At 40.1% G+C, this 19257-nt stretch overlaps 1 protein-coding gene across 2 annotated transcripts in view; it reads right to left on the bottom strand.

Annotated features, from left to right (window-relative positions):
• Window positions 1-19257, bottom strand: part of atp2a3 (ATPase sarcoplasmic/endoplasmic reticulum Ca2+ transporting 3) — a 42767-nt gene that overhangs the window by 21422 nt on the left and 2088 nt on the right. For both annotated transcript variants that reach the window (XM_042008270.1, XM_042008269.1), the window contains exons 2-8: window positions 11406-11423; window positions 10956-11038; window positions 7580-7684; window positions 6548-6686; window positions 1801-1881; window positions 1497-1582; window positions 820-1284 (exon numbers count right to left, since the gene is read on the bottom strand). In XM_042008270.1, coding sequence (XP_041864204.1) covers window positions 820-1284; window positions 1497-1582; window positions 1801-1881; window positions 6548-6686; window positions 7580-7684; window positions 10956-11038; window positions 11406-11423 — 977 coding nt within the window. The remainder of the gene's footprint in view (window positions 1-819; window positions 1285-1496; window positions 1583-1800; window positions 1882-6547; window positions 6687-7579; window positions 7685-10955; window positions 11039-11405; window positions 11424-19257) is intronic.

The raw sequence follows: 19257 nt of genomic DNA, 5'->3' as shown, positions 1-19257 counted from the left end.
ACTCTTCACATTAACAAAAATGACTTCTCTTTCTGTAAACAAGCTGCAAACATTGTCCTGTGATACTCTTTGTTAAATGTGGCTTCTGTGTTACCCCACTCACACTGATCACCAACTCCAATGTTACTGAGGTGTGAGGTAATCTACAGGATGGAGGCACAAGAGGTGTAAACAGAGACTGGGGTGTGTGCAGAGACCTTAACAAGAGCCAAGACAAACAGCATTGCTGGCATTTGGTGTAAGCTTAGAGCAAAGTCAGTTAGCAAGATACACACACACACACACACACACACACACACACACACACACACACACACACACACACACACACACACACACACACACACACACACACAGAGGAAAGGGTGAGGCTATGTGTCACTTATGAATATTTGCGGATTTGATCTTTCAGTGTTTGTTGTCTAATGTAATTATATATGGAACATTTATCCACTGAAGCCAACAGAAGAGTTCAGGACATGGACCACTGTATTATGTTTGCTCAGCCAGTGTGACATTATAAAGCCTTCATTGTGCATGTGTGTAATCTGATTTGGCAATATACAGTACTGTGGTAGCATAGGATCTGCTTTGTCTTTCCAGCTAATATTACCCCACTAGCACCTAATTCAAACCTGGTAAATTGAGATAAACTTTACAACACAGATATCCCACGCTCCTTTGTTTCCATGAAGGCGGGAAAGGTTATTAAAAAAAAACAAAAAAACACGAATCACATAGACTGACGCGTATGACTGTCAAACCCTGGAGAAATTTACCACCATAACACTTGCAAAGGGAATTCCCAGGATCACTTACTTTGCAGACAGACATCTGGTTTGTTGTGAGGGTTCCTGTCTTGTCAGAGCAGATAACAGAGGTACAGCCCAGGGTCTCCACTGAGGGTAGGCTGCGCACAATAGCATTCTTCTTGGCCATACGACGCGTACCAAGAGCCAGGCAGGTGGTGATGACGGCAGGTAGGCCCTCAGGGATGGCAGCCACAGCCAGGGCAACAGCAATTTTAAAGTAATAAATTGCGCCTCTGACCCAGGAGCCACCGTGGACCGGGTCTCCAAAGTGGCCGATGTTGATGACCCACACAGCCACACAGATAAGGGAGATGACCTTTGAAAGCTGGTGGCCAAACTCGTCCATCTTTTGCTGTAGCGGCGTCTTCTCCTGCTCTGTAGAGGCCATCTGATTACGGATCTTTCCAATCTCTGTGGAGACGCCTGTAGCTACTACAACACCTATAGCACGGCCTGCAGCAATATTGGTACCCTGGGAAAAGAAGGACACAAGATTAGAAAATCCCCATGGAAAAGACACTGAAATCCTTGACTTAACTGCATTTCTTTGACCAAATCACTTACAGAGAAATGTCACAGCTACATTCAAGAACATAACCAAATCTCAGGTTGTACTTGTCTAAAATGACATCAATTCCTGATATAAAGGCTAAAGCGTCACTTAGCTGCAGGGGATATACTTACAGAAAATAGCATGTTCTTTTTGTCCTGGTTGACAGCTCTGGGATCAGGAACTGGGTCAGTGTGTTTAATGACTGAGACAGACTCCCCTAAAGAAAATCCAAGACATGGAATTAGGTTCCACAACAAGCACAACAGATACTACCTGGTCATATTGTGGGACATGTGATGTTATTGACACAGCCTAAAGGAGAAAGCAGCATCTCAGAGAAAATCTCACAGAAGAGTACAAGAACAAATTGCTAATGGCCATACAGTAGGTCTTATTAAACAAAGCATAAAAGCAGTTGCTTGGTAGGAGAAGTACCTGTAAGGATGGACTGGTCCACTCGCAGGGTGGTGGACTTAATGGACGTTACTCTGATGTCAGCAGGCACCTTATCACCAACTAGCAAAATAATAAAAAGTAGTCAGAACATATACAGAATTTTAAAAAAAACAAAGTACCCTTATGGTTTTAGGGATTTAACTTTTATTTCTGTGTGTTATTTTACCTTTACAAGGATTTAAAAGTTCAACAATTTTTGGTCTCCATTACAAACACTAGCACAATGTCGAAGATTAGGTAACTGCCTCAAACATTTCAGACAGCTGATCGATTCCTGCAGACTGACCCTTTCTCCAGGGGAGTCTTGTTTTAGAGATAAGAGCTAAAACATATGTATGGATAGGGGGAAGAAATGTGCTGCAGTAATGTACAAGATGAGAAAAACAATGCTCTTTCTCAAACTGAAAGCTTGTACACATGTTCTGGCAAGCCCCCAAATTGTATAAATTGTGTCTTTGGAATGAGGCAAGTCTGTGTCTTGATGCCACAAGTTTTAGGCTGTACTTGGACATATGTTGTATAAGAAATTGTGGACTTCTATTACACATACACTTATGTACAGAGTGTGCACTTATTGATGGGACTGAGTCAAAGGGAACAAGGTGATGCTGTTTGCAACTACTGCAGCCACTGTATTTTGAGATGATTTATAACTTATATTTAATTTATAAAGTCATACTTACATGAAATCAACTACTTAACACCACAACATATGCTACAGCAAGAACTGACAAAGTCCAGTGTTAGCTAGCTAACTAGCTAGATTTTCCTCAAATACAGCTCTATTGCATTCTCCTCAATTTCTTGTCTACAAGTTCTTAAAACTTATACATGCTGTGTAAATTATAGGTACTTATGCTGAATGTAAAATTTGTCAATGTAAATCTTCAAGAGTAGACACAAAGACACAATCTCAGACACATCTTCAGTACAGTAATGAGGGTGGTAAGACTAGCACAAAGAGGAAGAAAATACTGAGTTTAGTCAATCATTTCTCCCATTTAAATAATACTAATTAGTGTAGTATTTTACATATTTGGAAAATCTCATTTTTCACCTTTATAATGAAAAATCTTTATAACTTCTAAGAATTACACATTCATGCAATAAGCAATACAGCTAACCCCCCAAACAAACAGTAATAACAATCCCATCTACATAACTTACAGACAAAAAAATCTCCCAGTGTTTCAAACTAAATGAAACCCAACAACTTTGAGGAAACAGAAGCGTCTTTTGTTTAAAAATAGATGATGCCGACAAGAAGAGTAAATTTTCTTATAACCCTTCTAGAAAGTCTACTGTTGCCTGCAAGCATCACTGCAGGTAACCATTTGGATCCACCTTATCAAATATCTGTGTTCACACAATAAATCCCTAAGCAAAGAAACATCTGTGGGTTCAGTCCAGACTCAGGCTGCAGGCACAGGTAAACAACAGCTCGATACAACCTTGATGGAGTCACATTGCCGTTTCGAAATGATCGATTATTTCCCCTGTCTTTACTTCTCTCTTCACTTTCTGCACCTCTTCTCTTCCCCTGATACACCATAAAACATGTAAGGCAAAAAAAGACTAAAGATGAAGCTTCATAAAACGCATTTTATCTGTTCCACCACAGTTAGTCTGCTTATTAAACCAGAATATTAGAGTCATACTTCATACCCAGAGCATTTTAAATATCCTATGCCCCAAAACAAAAAGGTTATTACTTCCTCTTTATCAGAGCTTGACAATGGACGTTTAATGGAAATATTTTCATACCAGGAAGAAGGAGCAGACTTGTAAAAAAGAAAAAAGGATGGTTTGATTCAGTCAGTCACTGTGATCTTAGAGTAGAGGCTTGCTAAATTAGTCCAGATATAGTTGTAATGTTTTTTAGGTTTTGTTCAGCATGTCAGACAAAGAACAATACTTTCTTATTACTATGTGTACTAATTATTTTAGTAAAGTCAGCTCAGTCCACAGTCACGTTGTTCTCCTTGGTAATTCATAGTTTTTCCAACACAAAAAAGTTCATCATCTGCTTTGCATTCTTCAGTTTTTAAATACATTAGGCTAAGCTGCATCCTCAGTAAACACTCAGCTCAGTAGTCTCTGAGCATTTCTTGGTCTCTGTCTATATCTCACGGCTCCATTCGCCTCTTCTGACAACTGCTCAACACTCAGACACGAGGGAATTTTTTCCAAGTCTTTCTCCTGACAGGACAGACATGGTGAGTAATGTGTTTTTGAAGAACATCCACTTCCATTTCTGTGTTTTTCTGTTTGACATCTCTGGGTACTGAGAGAAATAAGAGTGGGAGTTGAGTATGGGGAGAGAAGTCTGTGGTGTGCTTGTGTAGGAGATGGCTGGGGGCTTCAGGTTCACTGTAGTGGGACTGGCCGAGGGCAGAAGAGGGAGGCTTTTCACACACCTACTCAGACTCCTGCTCCTCTTCCTGCAGCAGCCTCCCACATATTCTTGAATAGAAATTAAACATTCATATAGGCACTGAGTTTTAAATATTCTAAGAATGTAAAATTAGTCTCATTTGTCATTTTACTTAAGTTTTCACTAATCAGCTGGAGTCTAACATACACACATCTATCACATCTAAAGTTTTGCATAATATACTCAAAGGGCTGTTCCTTCACGTGCAGCATAACTGTGACTCGTTTCTGGGAATGGCTCATTGCAGGTTTTCTTCTCATCAGATCCTGAGTAAACCCTCTGGTAGTTCTTGAAAACCTGACCACCACATCAACCCATAGAAACCGAAGGAAAGTTCCAGTGGAGGCTCAAATCACAACTGTGTCATAACAGTGGCTGGCATCACCAGCAGCAGTGGTGGAAACTTGAGTAAATACACTTATGTTCTCCTCTCTTCAAAAGCCCATGCGGTCAGGAGTGTCCTTTTCCAATGTTTCTGAAGAGTTTATTTTACCCCCAAGCACAAAGTTCCTGTGGAACAACAACTGGCTAATCTAAAGAACTGGAAAGCCAAAAGAGGGAGGGAAAATAACTTGTTTTCTTTGTCACAAAATGCCTGCATGTTTCAGTAAGAAGGGGTGTGTTTTGAAGATGCCTGACACATATTTTCTAAGTGAGAAGTGTGCATTTCTGTACCTACTTCAGCTGTTTACCTCTGTTTCAAACTGCTTAGCAACAACGTCATGCATGAGTACATGACTGTACATTTCACAACAATGCAGCAAGGTGCACATCACCACTACCATGCCTCCTCTTGAGCAAGCTTCAGCAGCATATGCATTACATAAATGCTCTCAACAGAGACAGAAACTTTTACTATTTATATCATATAAAAAGAAACTAAAATTACCTAGCAACCCTAAACCTTACATGAGTTTACACCAGGCTAATGAGATACTATTCTATAGCTGAAAAGGTGATAATCTAACCTCTGGTGACTTCACTCCCCATAATGTCCCTCAGTTTAATAGAAATTTTAAATTTCTAAAATGATTTTATCAGGTCTTGCTGGGAAAAAGCTTAGTAGTAGGAGTAAGAATTCCAGTCCTGAACATGAAAAGTTGTGCTGTTGTTCATCTCTCTCCATTCCTGCTGCAACTGCATAGCTCCCATGGAAGCTGCTGATAATCAGCAAAGTATTAAACCCCCTCTTAAAACACAGATGGTTCATCTCAAGTCATCTTAAAACTGCAACCCCTTTTGAACTTTGATGCCAAGGATATGAGCCAAACGGAGCAGAAAGTGTTGTCAAGGAGACGCAGTCGGTGTTGATAGTGACAGCTATGGTAGTGCTAGTAGGTGGGAGTTGACTTGAGTTATTTTGTTGAATACTACCTGTGTGAACTTGCCTTCAAATGATCGTGCGTGCACACAGATGTAACAGAGGACGCTGGCTCTAACAAGCCCAAATTCCAGTAAAAGCTATGTCAGGAAGCCCGTGTGGAATAAAAGTGTGTTAGACTTAATGTGTCCTAGACCGTGTATCTGAACGACTTGCCTGTGAGGACTTGTCTCAGAGAAAATCATGGATATTTATCCAAAGGTATTGATTAAAATCAAATAATATCCCCTCTCCATTCCCATCTGTGTTGTCATGATGAATGAATGCTGTAATCTCTCTTATGCACACTCAACCTTAGTGCTCCCTCACATATCACTCTAAGACACCATTACCAGCCGTGCAAAACTTGGGTTCACTCTCCCAAATACCGGTCATGTTGACGGCGATGTGATCTCCCCGGGGCTTCTTGTGCGTCTGGCATAAACAGATGTTCTAGAGCCAGTGACAACAAGACTATTTTTAGCCAAGGCTGCCCACATGTGTGAGTTTACAGCAGGAGAACTGTCTGTATGTGCATGTAACATGAGGGAGTGTGAGTGAGGAGTTGACAAACATCCAGTCATGTCCAGGTGGTGAGGCTGAGAGCATGGAAAGCAAAAGGAAGAGGGAAGCAAAGGAAAATTATACTAAACCTAAAATATAAGCAGTGACCACAGTGATTTGCACAGAATCTCCCACACACACACACAAAAGTGAAAAAAGGGCCCTGGCACCTGCACATCTACAGAAAATACTATTATATAATCTAGTTTGAGATATTCCAACAGCGTTTCCAGACTCCTGAATGGATGGAAAAGACTGGGTAGGTGCTTTTCTGAGGCTAAGGGAGCAACAGGCAATTAGCTGACAGAGAGGTAGTGGGTATTGGGGTCAGCAAAGCATAAATTTGGCTTGGTTCAGCCATAGCTAACCTGCCACCTCCACGATGTCCCCTGGGACTATGTCTCTGGCTTTGATCCTCTGGACAGCCTTGCGGTTCATACGGTACACCTTCCCCATCTCTGGTTCATACTCTTTCAGAGCCTCGATGGCGTTTTCCGCATTTCGCTCCTGTGTGCAGACAGAAAGGAGAGGAGACGCTCACGCCACAGATAACATTACAGTTTCTTCTTAGACAAATGTTCAAAAGTATATGTATCCATAAAGGAGCCATGTTGCAGTTTACAGTGTCATAAAATACGCAAGGCAAACACACAAAGACAGGGATCGAAAATGCAATACAACACCACCGTTGGTAGCATGGCCTTAAATAGCAACTAAGCTGTTACACTGTCATTTTTTGCAAGTGACCATCAACTTAGAACAATGCAAACATGTTTTCTTCAGCACAGGTAGACTTTTTATTTATAGCTACGTTTAGATGGACAAATATTTCACTTTTACATGGACGCTGGATAAAGTGATCAGATCAGCTGTTTGTTGACCTGATGAAAACATTTAATACGATCGGAAACGCTTTTGACAAGACAATGTGCATCAATTCAGAAGAACACCACAGAAATCAACAAAATGAGTGTATACATGGTTATGTTTTCCTGCTGATCCGATCATGAAAAGTTTTAAAGCACCCCTCTCAATCAGATTGAAAATTTTTAACAACTGAGGTTGATTGGACAAGCTGAGGTGTTTGCATGACGAATTTTTATCCTGAAAGGATGTTTGATCAGATCAAACTGCTCCATGTAAACACAACTTTTGATGCTTGCACAGAATTACTTCTCCAACACAAATAAACTCGGCACAGACTTGACAGTAGCAGGACTGACCAGCTTTTTGTGTACTGTGACAGGTTATTTAGACATGCAGATACATTATGAGGTCCATGAATCCACATATCCTTTCACAGCTGTGAAACGGGGGCATGCTAAGGCTTCTTAACCACGTGAACACTCAACCAACATGTGTGCTTTACACAGAGAGAAAGCATGAACAGAGAAACTCACCTGCCAGACCCCAATAACAGCATTGGCAATGAGGATCAGAAGAATAACAACAGGTTCTACAAAGGCAGTGGTCGTCTCCTCTCCTTCCTCAAACAGAGCCAACACCTGGACAGAAATGCAGCACACATTAAAACACATCACATTTCAACCAAGGCAGCTCAAAAACATCTGCAGAGGAAGCTTTCTGTGAAACACTGGAAGTGGGGAATAATGGCCAAAAAAAGAAAATTAATCTAAAACAGCATTTTAAAAGAAGATCGGGTCCAGCAGCCATGTTACGTTTAGCAGGAAGTGCTAACGTTTGTCTGAAATACACAAACGGTAAAGCAGCTAAAATGCCAATACCTCTTCTGACAGCATAACTTTTCATTCTTAAACCCAAAGTTTATTTTATTATAACAACCAAGTTTCCATAATCATACATTTAACTCATTACTAAGTTCAGTTTATAAACTAAGTTTAATGATTCACTGTTTGTTTATTTTTCCAACCATTAGCTTTAAATTATACAGTTACACAAATATTTTATCTATTCGTTAGCTTAGTTTTGCCAAATCCTTTTAAATGTCGGTGCATTATTGTTTTTTTCTTTTTAATAACCACAGTGAGTGTCCTTTCAGAACTGTAGCACTTAAAATACAAAAGAGTAATGGCCTGATGGTCCAAACCTCTTCTCCTGCAGCAAATATAAGTACTAAAGACATTGCTACAGTTTTTAAATAGCTTTAGAAAACATATATAAATACATTTAAATAATCCACTTTTAAATAGCTTAATATACATTCCCATTAGCAGATTTTTTCAGTTTTAGTCTATATAAGAGTTTGCAAGTTTATTTAAATTATTCTAATTCATTCAAAACACAAAGAGGGTAAGATTAGTAAAAGTGCTCAGAATAAAAAAAAATAGAATAAAGGCAACCAAACAAAGCCAAACACAGACACACAGAAGAAACTACAAAACATGTTGTTGTTGGGTTGCCCGCACCACAAAACTGACAATAAAAATATATTAAATCCAGCAGGAAATGAGATCATTGGGTAAATTAAAAAAAAAAAAAAAGTGACTCATTCAATGAACTGGACTTGTTAAAAACAGTCCTCCTATAAAACACAGTTTTGCATGAGTGTATGTGACAGTACAGTTCAGAAGCCTGTGGACGGTGGTTAAAACTCATGCACAAATTAACATTTCAATAAGGATTTTCTGAGATCAATTTTCTTCCACTGTACAGAATTTTTTGGGGGAGGGCTCTGAAACTAGATGAGTATTTCTAATGAATTCCCAACATTGCCTCACCTACCAGGGCTTCTGACATCAGAACAGAGTCATATATTAACCGTACTCCTGCACAGTTAATAAAGCTGACGATAATTAACTTGCAAAAAAAAAAAGATCACACACTGAAGTTTGTGATTTAAGTTTCAGGTTTTATTCCTCTTTTCTTTTTAAATGAAAAATGTAGGCCTACTCTGTGCATTGACTGATTAGGTTTTCATCATTTTATCAACAGCAGATGTAAATAAAATAAAAATGATGCACCACAAAAGAAAGTTTCATAAAAGTGGATGAAGTGGATCTACACTGCAATGCTGCGACAAGGCCTATCAAATGACAGCAGAGTGTATTCTCTGCAGGGTATTGAGCACCAGAGCGTTCGTCATGGCAGCCTGAGCACGGTCGATAGCTCATCATTCCCTCTCATTTGGGACGGTAAATCTCCCTTCTGACTCAGCTCAGATTGGAGGGCAACAATCTGAGTGAGGACGGCCTCGAAAGACGCTTCAATCATCACACATCCAGAATCCCCAACTCATACTTTCCCTGAATAGGAGTTCATGTGTCGAGCAGAGCGGGGCTTCTTTTTTGTTTTTGACATTTGTTGAGAAAAGCTGCTTGAAACTGTTTGCATTTGAAAATATGAGGTTAAATTAAGCTCAGCTTTATGGACTGGGGTTTTATAATAAAAATAATTTTAAAAAGTTTCATATCCAAGTTAAATCTCGTCTTGTAGCTTCAAACATTTCACACCCCTCTTGCAGAGCTGAAAGGCTTTATATGGTCCAGTATTTCTGAATGTCTCCAGACTTTTTCTGGGGCATCTCAAATTATTCATCTCCAACAAACTCAAACATATTTTAGCTGACATATTATGAATTTTAATTCTCTCTCTGCACTATATTGAGTTTCCAAACGTTAACTCAACCTCTCATAGTGAGGAAGTGGTCTGATTATGCAGGTGGCTGGTGTGGCTTTCAGTGTGGCTGTGTCTTATTTAAATGGCTCACAATCAGTTTGTGGTTTCAGTAAAAATTATACTAACACAAACAAAAAATGATAGGAAAAACTAAAGAACAATTAAAGATATAACACAGAACAAATAAGATGTTGATTTGACCTTGATACGTAGAGGCAGACTTCACTGATGTGCCTTGCAAAGGAGGGGAAAAGTCTAATAATCTCAATTTGAATATAGTCAAAATTCCAACCAAATGAGTCCCAGGTTTGAGCTCAAGTTTAGCTTGTTTTAACTCTGCTTTTGCGGCTCCCAGATTCCACTGGAAACACTCAAAACACTCAGCAAACACAGACATAAGAATGTCATTTGTCAACAAACAAGCTCTGAATAGGATAACTTGTCCTTGATATGGTTTTGATTTCAAGTAATATGAGGTCACATTAAACCTCACTGTAGCAATGAAGCTGAAACCACTCTAGGCAACAATGACATTGTGTGGCCTACGCTGCAGTGGAACTGGGGCTGTGCTCCACTATAAACAAGGAGGGAAAAACATCAGCCCACACTCCAGAGTCATGCAGTGCAGGCCTCTCACTGACTGACTGAGGAGCGGTCAGAAATATCTTGTGTCATATACAGTTTTAGAGCAATTTTCCTACTTTCAGAAATAGCAACTGCAATTTCACTAAAAAGACCACGGGGAAGTGCGGTAATAGATGGAAAAAAATGTTATTATGCAAGCAGGATTCCCTCACTCCACCCCTCTGTGATCTTCTCCACCCTCACTCTGCAACCAGGGTTGCAGTTTGAGGTGTCACAGCAGATGGAGTTTTGATTGATAGTTTTGTTTCCAGTTTGGCAGAAGTGCTGTTCCTGTTCCCAACACAGAAATCCTATCATCACAGGGTGGAAAACCCAGCATTATACAATTTTCCACATGAGAGGGGACAGCTATCTAGGCCGACCAGAGTTCTAACAGGGGAATAAAGCTGTGTAAGACTAATAGGCCCCGTCCATTAGCTGGCAATGGCCTTTTTATTGTCCATTTAGGGTCTGAAAATCCCACTAGCCCACATTTGAGAATCAAGATCAAGAACAAATAAAAGGAGAGTTACTAATTAGCTGGTTTGTACTCACAAAAGAGACGCAGGCAGCAAGCAGCAGGATCCTGACCAGGAGGTCTTCAAATTGCTCCACCACCAGCTCCCACAGGGACTTCCCTGAAATATGCAAATAAACATCACATACCTGTATTCAGCTGAACGTTCAAGTCTTCAAGTGTAGAAGACTCAAATAATGTCCATATGCTTAAGGGTGGGGCAGACATGCAAGAGGAGTTGCCATTAGCTTCATGATAGCGATAAGCAGCTGTAATGGAAGACCATGGGTGTATTTACACAGGACTAGTGATGTGTGCTCATGGCTGGAAAACTGCTGTAGGGTACAATCCTAAAGTTTATCCCTCAGTCTATATAAAATAAAAGATCCAGACTAAAGACACTTAACCAGGTGGTGAAGGGAGGGAGATCCCAGATCATTAGAAAAAGAGAGGGAAAAGAAAGAAAGAAAAGAAAAATCAATATTTACCTTCTTCAGCTGGAAGCTCTGTGGATGTCACAGCGTGCCGGTCACAGAGGAGTAAAAGGGTGAAGCCAGACAGGGTGGAGAGAAAAACAAAGAGCAGTTAATGCATTTAATTAACTCAGCCTGGCTCTGAGATGCAGAGACATACAAATCACTCTGTAGAATCATTCTGCTGGGTTATGATCAAATTCTCCATGTACAGAGGTAGAACAGCAACACTGTAAAGAAGAGAGCTCCAATATGCAATCATATTTTTACTGACATGAAAAATAGATAAATAAGCAAATCAACTAAACAATATGCTTCATTTAGTGATTCTCATCTCAGGATGGTTTATAATCCATTTTCAAAAAGGAGTGGGGGAAATAACCAAATCTTATGTGCATCAAAATGCTGACATGGAAGCTTCTGAATCAATTCCCTAATTTTCTGTGTGTGAAGTGATAAGATCATGTTCTCACAACGCAAAGGCAGGAACTTGGAAAACTGGAACTAAATAGCCTGGACAGGGCTGAGTGCAAAATTTGACCAACTGCCTCTGCATTAAAAGCAAGTAGAAGCACTTTGGCTTCAATTAAGTTGAAGTAAAACACTATGGAAACAAACATGAGTAAACACATTATATATCCCAGGAGAGGAAGGATGAAAAACACCCAGCTGTGGTTCCTGCCAACCAGAGGACCCCTGAGTAAGTGATGTCAAAGCTTCATATGGATTCAGAAAGGATGCACCAAATTACAAACTGCACTGCAAGGATCTGCATCTGTAACCTTGAGCCACTTTGAGCCAAGACAGTGTCCCATCGAAAAGACATTTTACTGACAATGATCTGTGACACTACAACAGACCAAACCTCGGAATAATTTATGACGTCGCTAATGTGATGTGTACCACATTGCCTTGTCATAATATCTGTGCATTTTATCACAGATGAGCCAAAATAATCACTTAAAAGTTGCATTGCTGCCCTTTGAACTGTAATTGCCACCTAGTGATTTCTACTTTCTTTAGCATAGCATCAGAGTCTACCAGCAACAGCTCGGCTGCTAAATGACTCAAATCAGTAGATGCTACTTCTACCCCTCGTACAAATGTATCTGCAATGAAGCAGACACATTTCAGGCTTGGTGTTTTGTCCAACAAACGCTTAAAAAATAGAGATATGTTAAAAACGGACCCATTTGCACATTCTACAACTACCCCCCCAATTTTGGCACTTCAAGACAAGCTGAGCATCTTATCTACTCTCATTTGGTAACCAGAACACAACACCCACCCACGCATTAGTCACTGTCGTGAGTAGAAAACACTTCAGTCATCCTTTAAAATCATTCCAACTGACAAGTACTGATGATGAGTGTCACCACAGTGAGGATGTGAAATGTTTAGTCACCGTGTTTTTTTCAGGTCCTCATCATGTCCAATGCAAAGTTATGGCCGAGGAGGTCCTACGTAACAAACTGCCCCCTTTACATCTGATGAACACAATGTGACCTGGCTTAGTTTCAGCTGGATTTAGTTAACTTCCAGCCACATAATTATTCCTTAATCCATGCCCTCGAAATTACAACTTTCATTACAGGACAACTGGAGTGTGGCTACATTTAGAAAGAGGGGCTGAAATATGCTTTGACAACAGTATTACTCTTCATGGAGTGGAAACCCCATGTTTCTCTGCATGCTTTGACCACACTGTGCAGCACGAGTAACAAACGTGACCTTGTGTAGAGAGGAGCTGGAAAGAGGAAAGCCCGTGACGTGAGGCCACAGCCTCCTTCCAAAAACAAACACCTCGCTGCTACTCACATGTCACTGGCGGAAAGAGAAATGATTGGTTTTTGCTCTTATACATGCTTTTTTGGGTGATTAAGTGACCATTAAATGGATCTGGGAGGTTTTATGATTAGTTTAACGATCTAAAATACAAATAAAATATAATTAGTCTGTTGCAAACAAAACTACCAATGCAAAAAGAGAACAGGCTTAACATATGAATTGAAGGTCAGCTCTTTTACTCATCAATTCAAACCTGCTGAATTATGAGCTCTGCATAATGTTTTGGAAAACAATTTTTATGTGCAGAAGATTGTCTCTCTGCTCCACAACAGACCCTCCTCAGCCTGTGTAATAATAGCTGATGACTCACTGCGAATAGCTTTTCAAACTTGCTGCCTGGAGGATTTTCAGAGTTCAGACTGGACACGGTTGAACTCATGGGGGACGTTTGGCTGCAGCATGCCAGCAGCAGCAGAAACTGTGGGCTCTGCTGTTTTCCATGCTCCACCAGTCTGACATAAGACTGCTTGCCCATAACTGCGCCTCCCGGGTTGTATAATGTTTTTTATGGCAGACAGGCTGGCTGCCACCTGACAGCCAGAGACAAAGACAGACTGACTGAAAGATCGAGACAAACTGGAAGGTAGGGGGAGAGGGGCGGTTACATGGAACTGGAGGTGGTGAACGGGGTTCCCCGGCTTCCCCCTGCCAAGGATTCCCTCCCAGTCATCTGGGCTGAGTCCACCAGAGGCTTGCCCAGGCACATTCCTGAACACTGACTTCACCTCTCTCTCCCCACAGCACCTCCCCACCTCCTCCACCCTCAAAGCCCAGACAATGAATAAAAGAGGCTGTTTACGTACAGCAGAAATATCCAGCAGCGCCAGGCAGAGGGGAGACACTTCCTGGAGACAGTTGCCAACAACAGCAACATGGAGATGATTTCTGCATCCACAGTCAGGAAGGAAAAGCAGGAAACTGTCCATCAATTTATCCACACTGCAAACAACCTGCTGATAAAAGGGCTTTCAGTGGAAGCTCATTTCTGATCTCTTTCTATTATGAGTTTACAGATCACTGGGACCCCGCAGTTAACATAACAATTGAGTTTGGTAAAGCATTTTCAAAAAGCTTAGGCTGTCTTATGAAAACTACAAACAAGAAAGCTTAAAGCAGCAGGCTCACAAATGCTCCTTAAAAACAAAGTAATGTACCAGTGGTTTTGTAAAATGTACCAAAAATGATTGTTATGCAATCAGCAGGGTGTTGATGCAGCACGCTCTGGGCCGCATGCATCAAGAACCCCACACACCCTGGTGTAGAAGAACTTATTTCTGGCCTCCATGTTCTACTAGCATGAGTGATAGCATGCAGTCAAGCAAAAATATTTCTAAATAAATAAGCCAGCAGTCCTGCTGGTTAACAGTGAGCAGGGAGGCACAGAATGTGTGGTAAATTTAGTAGATCCACAAACCTGGAAAACATCTCACAGACCCATAAATACTTTGATGGAAACTTCCAATGATAGCTTCCTATATTCACTCAGTCTCCTAATGTATTCTCCCACTGGAACAGGTCTGAATGCATTAACCAGATCAAATGTGAATGATAAATGTATATCAATCGTTACCCTAACATCATTATCTCTGCTGCACAGACTACACTGCAGGTAGCTGCAGAGGAGATGTCCGATGAAGTCAATGTTTCCTTCATTTCACATCAGCACATCATTCATGGCTGCTCAGAATTACTGCCCATATTAAAACCCATACATTTTAATATTAGGAATAAATGCAAACTGTTAAAATATTAAACAATTAGTTCGACTGACAAAAACAAAGACTCTGCATTTTCAATGATCACATGACCTAAATTGAGATAGTTTTGCTGCATAAAAATGAAAGTTTCCATATTCTTTCTTACAATAGCAAACACAAGAGAGGATTCATCTTTCAAGTGATTCATGAATCAAATATTGTTAAAAAAAAAACAAAAAAAAAAAACTGTTGAATTAAATACTTCTAAACATGTGTGATTCTGACATATTTAAAAACTCACTTTTTTGGGGGGGAGCCATCACAAGCAGAAAATGTCAGATGAAACTTCCACAGAATGGGATTCAACCCATTTAAAGATTTTTCTAGCTAACTTTAGACTAACATTTAAAACCTGCCTATGCATCCACAGGTTCTCACGCAACAAAAGGGAAAGGTTTCATCTCAGTGAGGCAAATTATGTCAACATGTCTGGCAGGACAAAGGCAGCAATGGAAATGATGTCCTGCTCAACACATTTAAGCCCAATTTTAGCTGCAGCTGTCAAAGCTGCCTGTAGATAAGTTTTTATGATTAATAAAAAAGAGATTTTGATCTTTTCTAGCCGGTTAAAACAGTGCTGATCAGCTTGACTGTGCTCAGGATGATGCATGGTGAAATCTCACATTTGACATGCAGAGTGTCTGCAGATGTGTGATTAATTTAGTAAGAAGTGGTGCTTTACTCCACATTTTTGCATTTACAATTTGATCAGCTCTGCTAAAAAGTAAAAGAGGAAAAGAAAAAGGACTTCATCAACTGAGCAGGACATGATTAGCACAGAGCTGATCTCTTGTCAGGGCTTAAAGCTTCCCCTTTAATGCCATGGCTGTAGAAACAGTTGCTGTTTTTTATTTTGGTTTATATATATATATATATATATATATATATATATATATATATATATATATATATATAAAAACTGGGGAGAAGGATGGCACATGGACACCTAGTCGGGACTAGAGTAGCTAAACGCTGTGAGAAATTGACAGTAATTCCCAAAACAGCAGACCGAAATATCTGTGTTAACATCATGCTATTTATAAAGTTTATTCTGGGTTTAGAAACCAGAACGGCACTTCTGTCCAATCAGATGCCTGGAACAGTACAACTTTAGTTATCTAAGTCCTGAGGCACTGGAGGCTGCAGAAAAAGCTGAAAACCTCACTTAGGAAGTGATGTAAAGAGACATACTGACAGTAGAGGTATGTGTTGTAATAAAAGACTGCCTGATGTAAACATGTCTATGTTCAGTAAGATGGTCTTCTGCTTTTCAACCTCTTGAAAATACCAAAACCAATAATGACTTGATCCCACAGGAAACATTACATTTAGGAATTTTTTTTTTTTTGGCAAACAGGTCTTGTTGATCAGATGAAACTCCATACCAAACCAAGTTTAGGCATCTAAAAAGTCACTACCAACCCAAAACCAAAGAAAACTTGGATTTTTGTTTCATGTCCACTTGATCTAAGAACATGCCATTCAGTGAGCAATTCAGATTTGCAGGGTATAGTTAAATCCCTTTAAATTATTTATCCAGCCTCTTTTCACACCATCTCCACCTGGATCCAAATTCAGGTGATGTTGCTTTCAATGCATCTAAAAAGTGGGAATTTCTAATGCTTTGTTCTTGCTTTTTGCTTCCTTATTAAGATCAAATCTTGTCATTAGTTTCATATTTAAAAAAACAAATGACCGAAAAATGCTTTTGTTAATGTTTAACATCCTTGCTAGAAAATACTAAAAATGGAAATGTCATTCTTTAATTTTTAACCCACTGGAAAGGCTCATTTTATTTTGTCTTTCGATGCACCATCAGTGCAACACCAGCTATGAGGAAGTGCAGAGTTTATGGGGCCAAAATGTAATGGAGAAATTATGTTTTTATGAGTAGTTTTACTTACAGACACTAAAGATCTCAATAAAGGCATAGCTTGAGGAAGAAGGGGGCAAAGTGAAATCGTTTGTTACTCCAGATCTAAAATAAACTGCTTGAAGAGAGGTGTAAATTAATGGAAGAACTGCAGTAGCTGTGATGTCTCTTGTTTTTTGTTTTAATCAAAATATGTTTCATTAAGACCTTCAAGTTGTGCTGATGAGCTAAAGGGCAGAATATGCCTCCTTTAACTTACACACCTCCTCAGTGGACCAGATTGTGCTGCAGCGCAGCATTCGAGCACTCAGTGACTCAACTTCATCTTAACATAAGGCCGTGACGATGACTGACAGATGCAGAGGTGGGAGGGAAGAAGGCAAGTGACAAGCTAGAACAGGATCGCAGCTCCTTTGAAGGCAGCTGCGCAGGCACACACAGAGCCCACTAGAACAGGGAAGTGACTCAACAGCCCAGCGGAGTTCAAGTTACTTTCCTACATCTCAACTCTCCTTTTTCAGTCCATGGAGTGCCAGCACTGTTAGCACATTTACAGCAGCCCTCAACTGGACAATTTTCATAAGTGTGGAAGCTGATAAGCCCTGAATGGGCAGTGTTCTGCAACGTGCACTGATGCTGGTGTGAAGGAGGAGGAGCAGGAAACAGCACAACGCATTTCAAATACAGAGCCAGAAAGTTGGGCTGCTTTTATGTCAAGTTGCAGAACAGGAAGAGAAACAGCAGCATGAGAGAGATCCCTCTAGAGCAGTGTTTTTTACTTCCGGTCCTCAGGACGCACGTCACGCCATCACACGTCATCCAGATTAATGGACCTCCTCAACAATTTCTTTGCAAGCCAGATGAGCCATTCATTTCTTTCAGGTGTTTAAGTACAGAAACATCTAAAGCATGCAGGGAAGGGGGTCCTGAGGACCAGAATTGAGAAACACTGCTCTCGAGGAAGTTGTAATTATTATTTGACACAGAAACTAAAATAAAGAACTGAACAAGAATGTCAGTACTTTGAACTAAAGCTACATTTAGGTGCCACCAGCTTACTACATTTCAACTTTCGGAGAATCAAACAGTTAAATTAAAAAAAAAAAAGACTTAAAATCATATCAGCTAAATGCCGATGGAGCTTGGTTTCCTTGCAGATGAAAACAATGATTGGTCGGTTTGACGTTACTGAAAACATTTCTAACTGGCTGCAAGTTAACAAATATTAACACAGTATCATGGTGGAGCACGGTTGTTAAACCTGAATATGTTGTGCAATTTATCTCCTGGTGGGAGTGTCCGGTGGCATTTTCACAACCTAGACTAATTTATGAAACCTCTCAATCAGCAAAAAGTTATATTTGGGAAAAATATAATAAAGATAAATCATAAAAAGGTCATCTTCTCTAGACATTGAACTGTCAGTTCTTTTGAAGATGGCTGTCAAGAAGATCCCCTTCCTCCCCCTTAAAATAAAAACCAAAGTTGATTGTTTGTGGGGACAATCTGCCCTTTTACTGACACTTTGTTAAAATGAACGCAGTGCACCTTTGATATCTATGTTTGTACAGGATTCAATCATCAAGCACTGCAAGCGGTAACTACACAAACCTCTTTTGTGCACCCACACACAGAGAAAGTGTGCCGGTGAGTGTAGTAGACTTCCTCTTTTCTCCACGACATCACAACCAGCTACTTCACAGTGAAGCTGAAAAACTGTCTTGTAAAATCAGGTGCTTGTAGTTTTCAACACTACGTTAGTGAAATGCCTCTCGTGACTGTAAATTAAGTTGAGAAGAAAGGAGCTGCTAGTGGGCCATAAATGGAAGGTGAGAATAAAATAAAGAGGCCAGCTGCCTCCTCTCTGCAGCATGGGCTGCAGTGTAGAGAAAAGGCTGTCCAGATGTGGTGGTTTAGCTTATTTTCCAACATCTCAAAAAAGGATCAGAAACTCTGACGCTGCTCGGAAGGGGTTTCTGTCACAGCACATGAAGGCGCCGACATAAAGCCTCAAAGCCAAGACATCACTCACCTGTCTTTAGTGCAGCACTGAAAGGTAGCATTTTATGGATTTTTCCTATGAAGTAATCGGAAGGAAATATCTGCACTAATAGTATTTAATGAATAATAAAGTTTGTAAGGATGTTGCAGTCTATAATCTTACAAAAGAAAAGTGTTCTTAACGAGGCCAAATAATGACAGCTCACTGTGGTGTCTCTCTTTCTGATGTTCACGTCTATAGAAGTACTGAGGTGAGACACTCTCATCAGGCTTCATTTGAGGGATGTTAACTACTAACAGGGATGGTTCTGGAAACTAGTTGTAGGCAAAATCCCTCATCTACCCTCAGATATACAAAGGTGATGTGTAAAACTTCTCATAGCTTTAG

The sequence above is a fragment of the Melanotaenia boesemani genome, chromosome 15 (assembly GCF_017639745.1).
Source record: "Melanotaenia boesemani isolate fMelBoe1 chromosome 15, fMelBoe1.pri, whole genome shotgun sequence".
NCBI classification, from domain to species: Eukaryota; Metazoa; Chordata; class Actinopteri; order Atheriniformes; family Melanotaeniidae; genus Melanotaenia; species Melanotaenia boesemani.
Note: the sequence above shows the minus strand (reverse complement) of the source record. Positions and strands in the feature narration are given on the sequence as shown.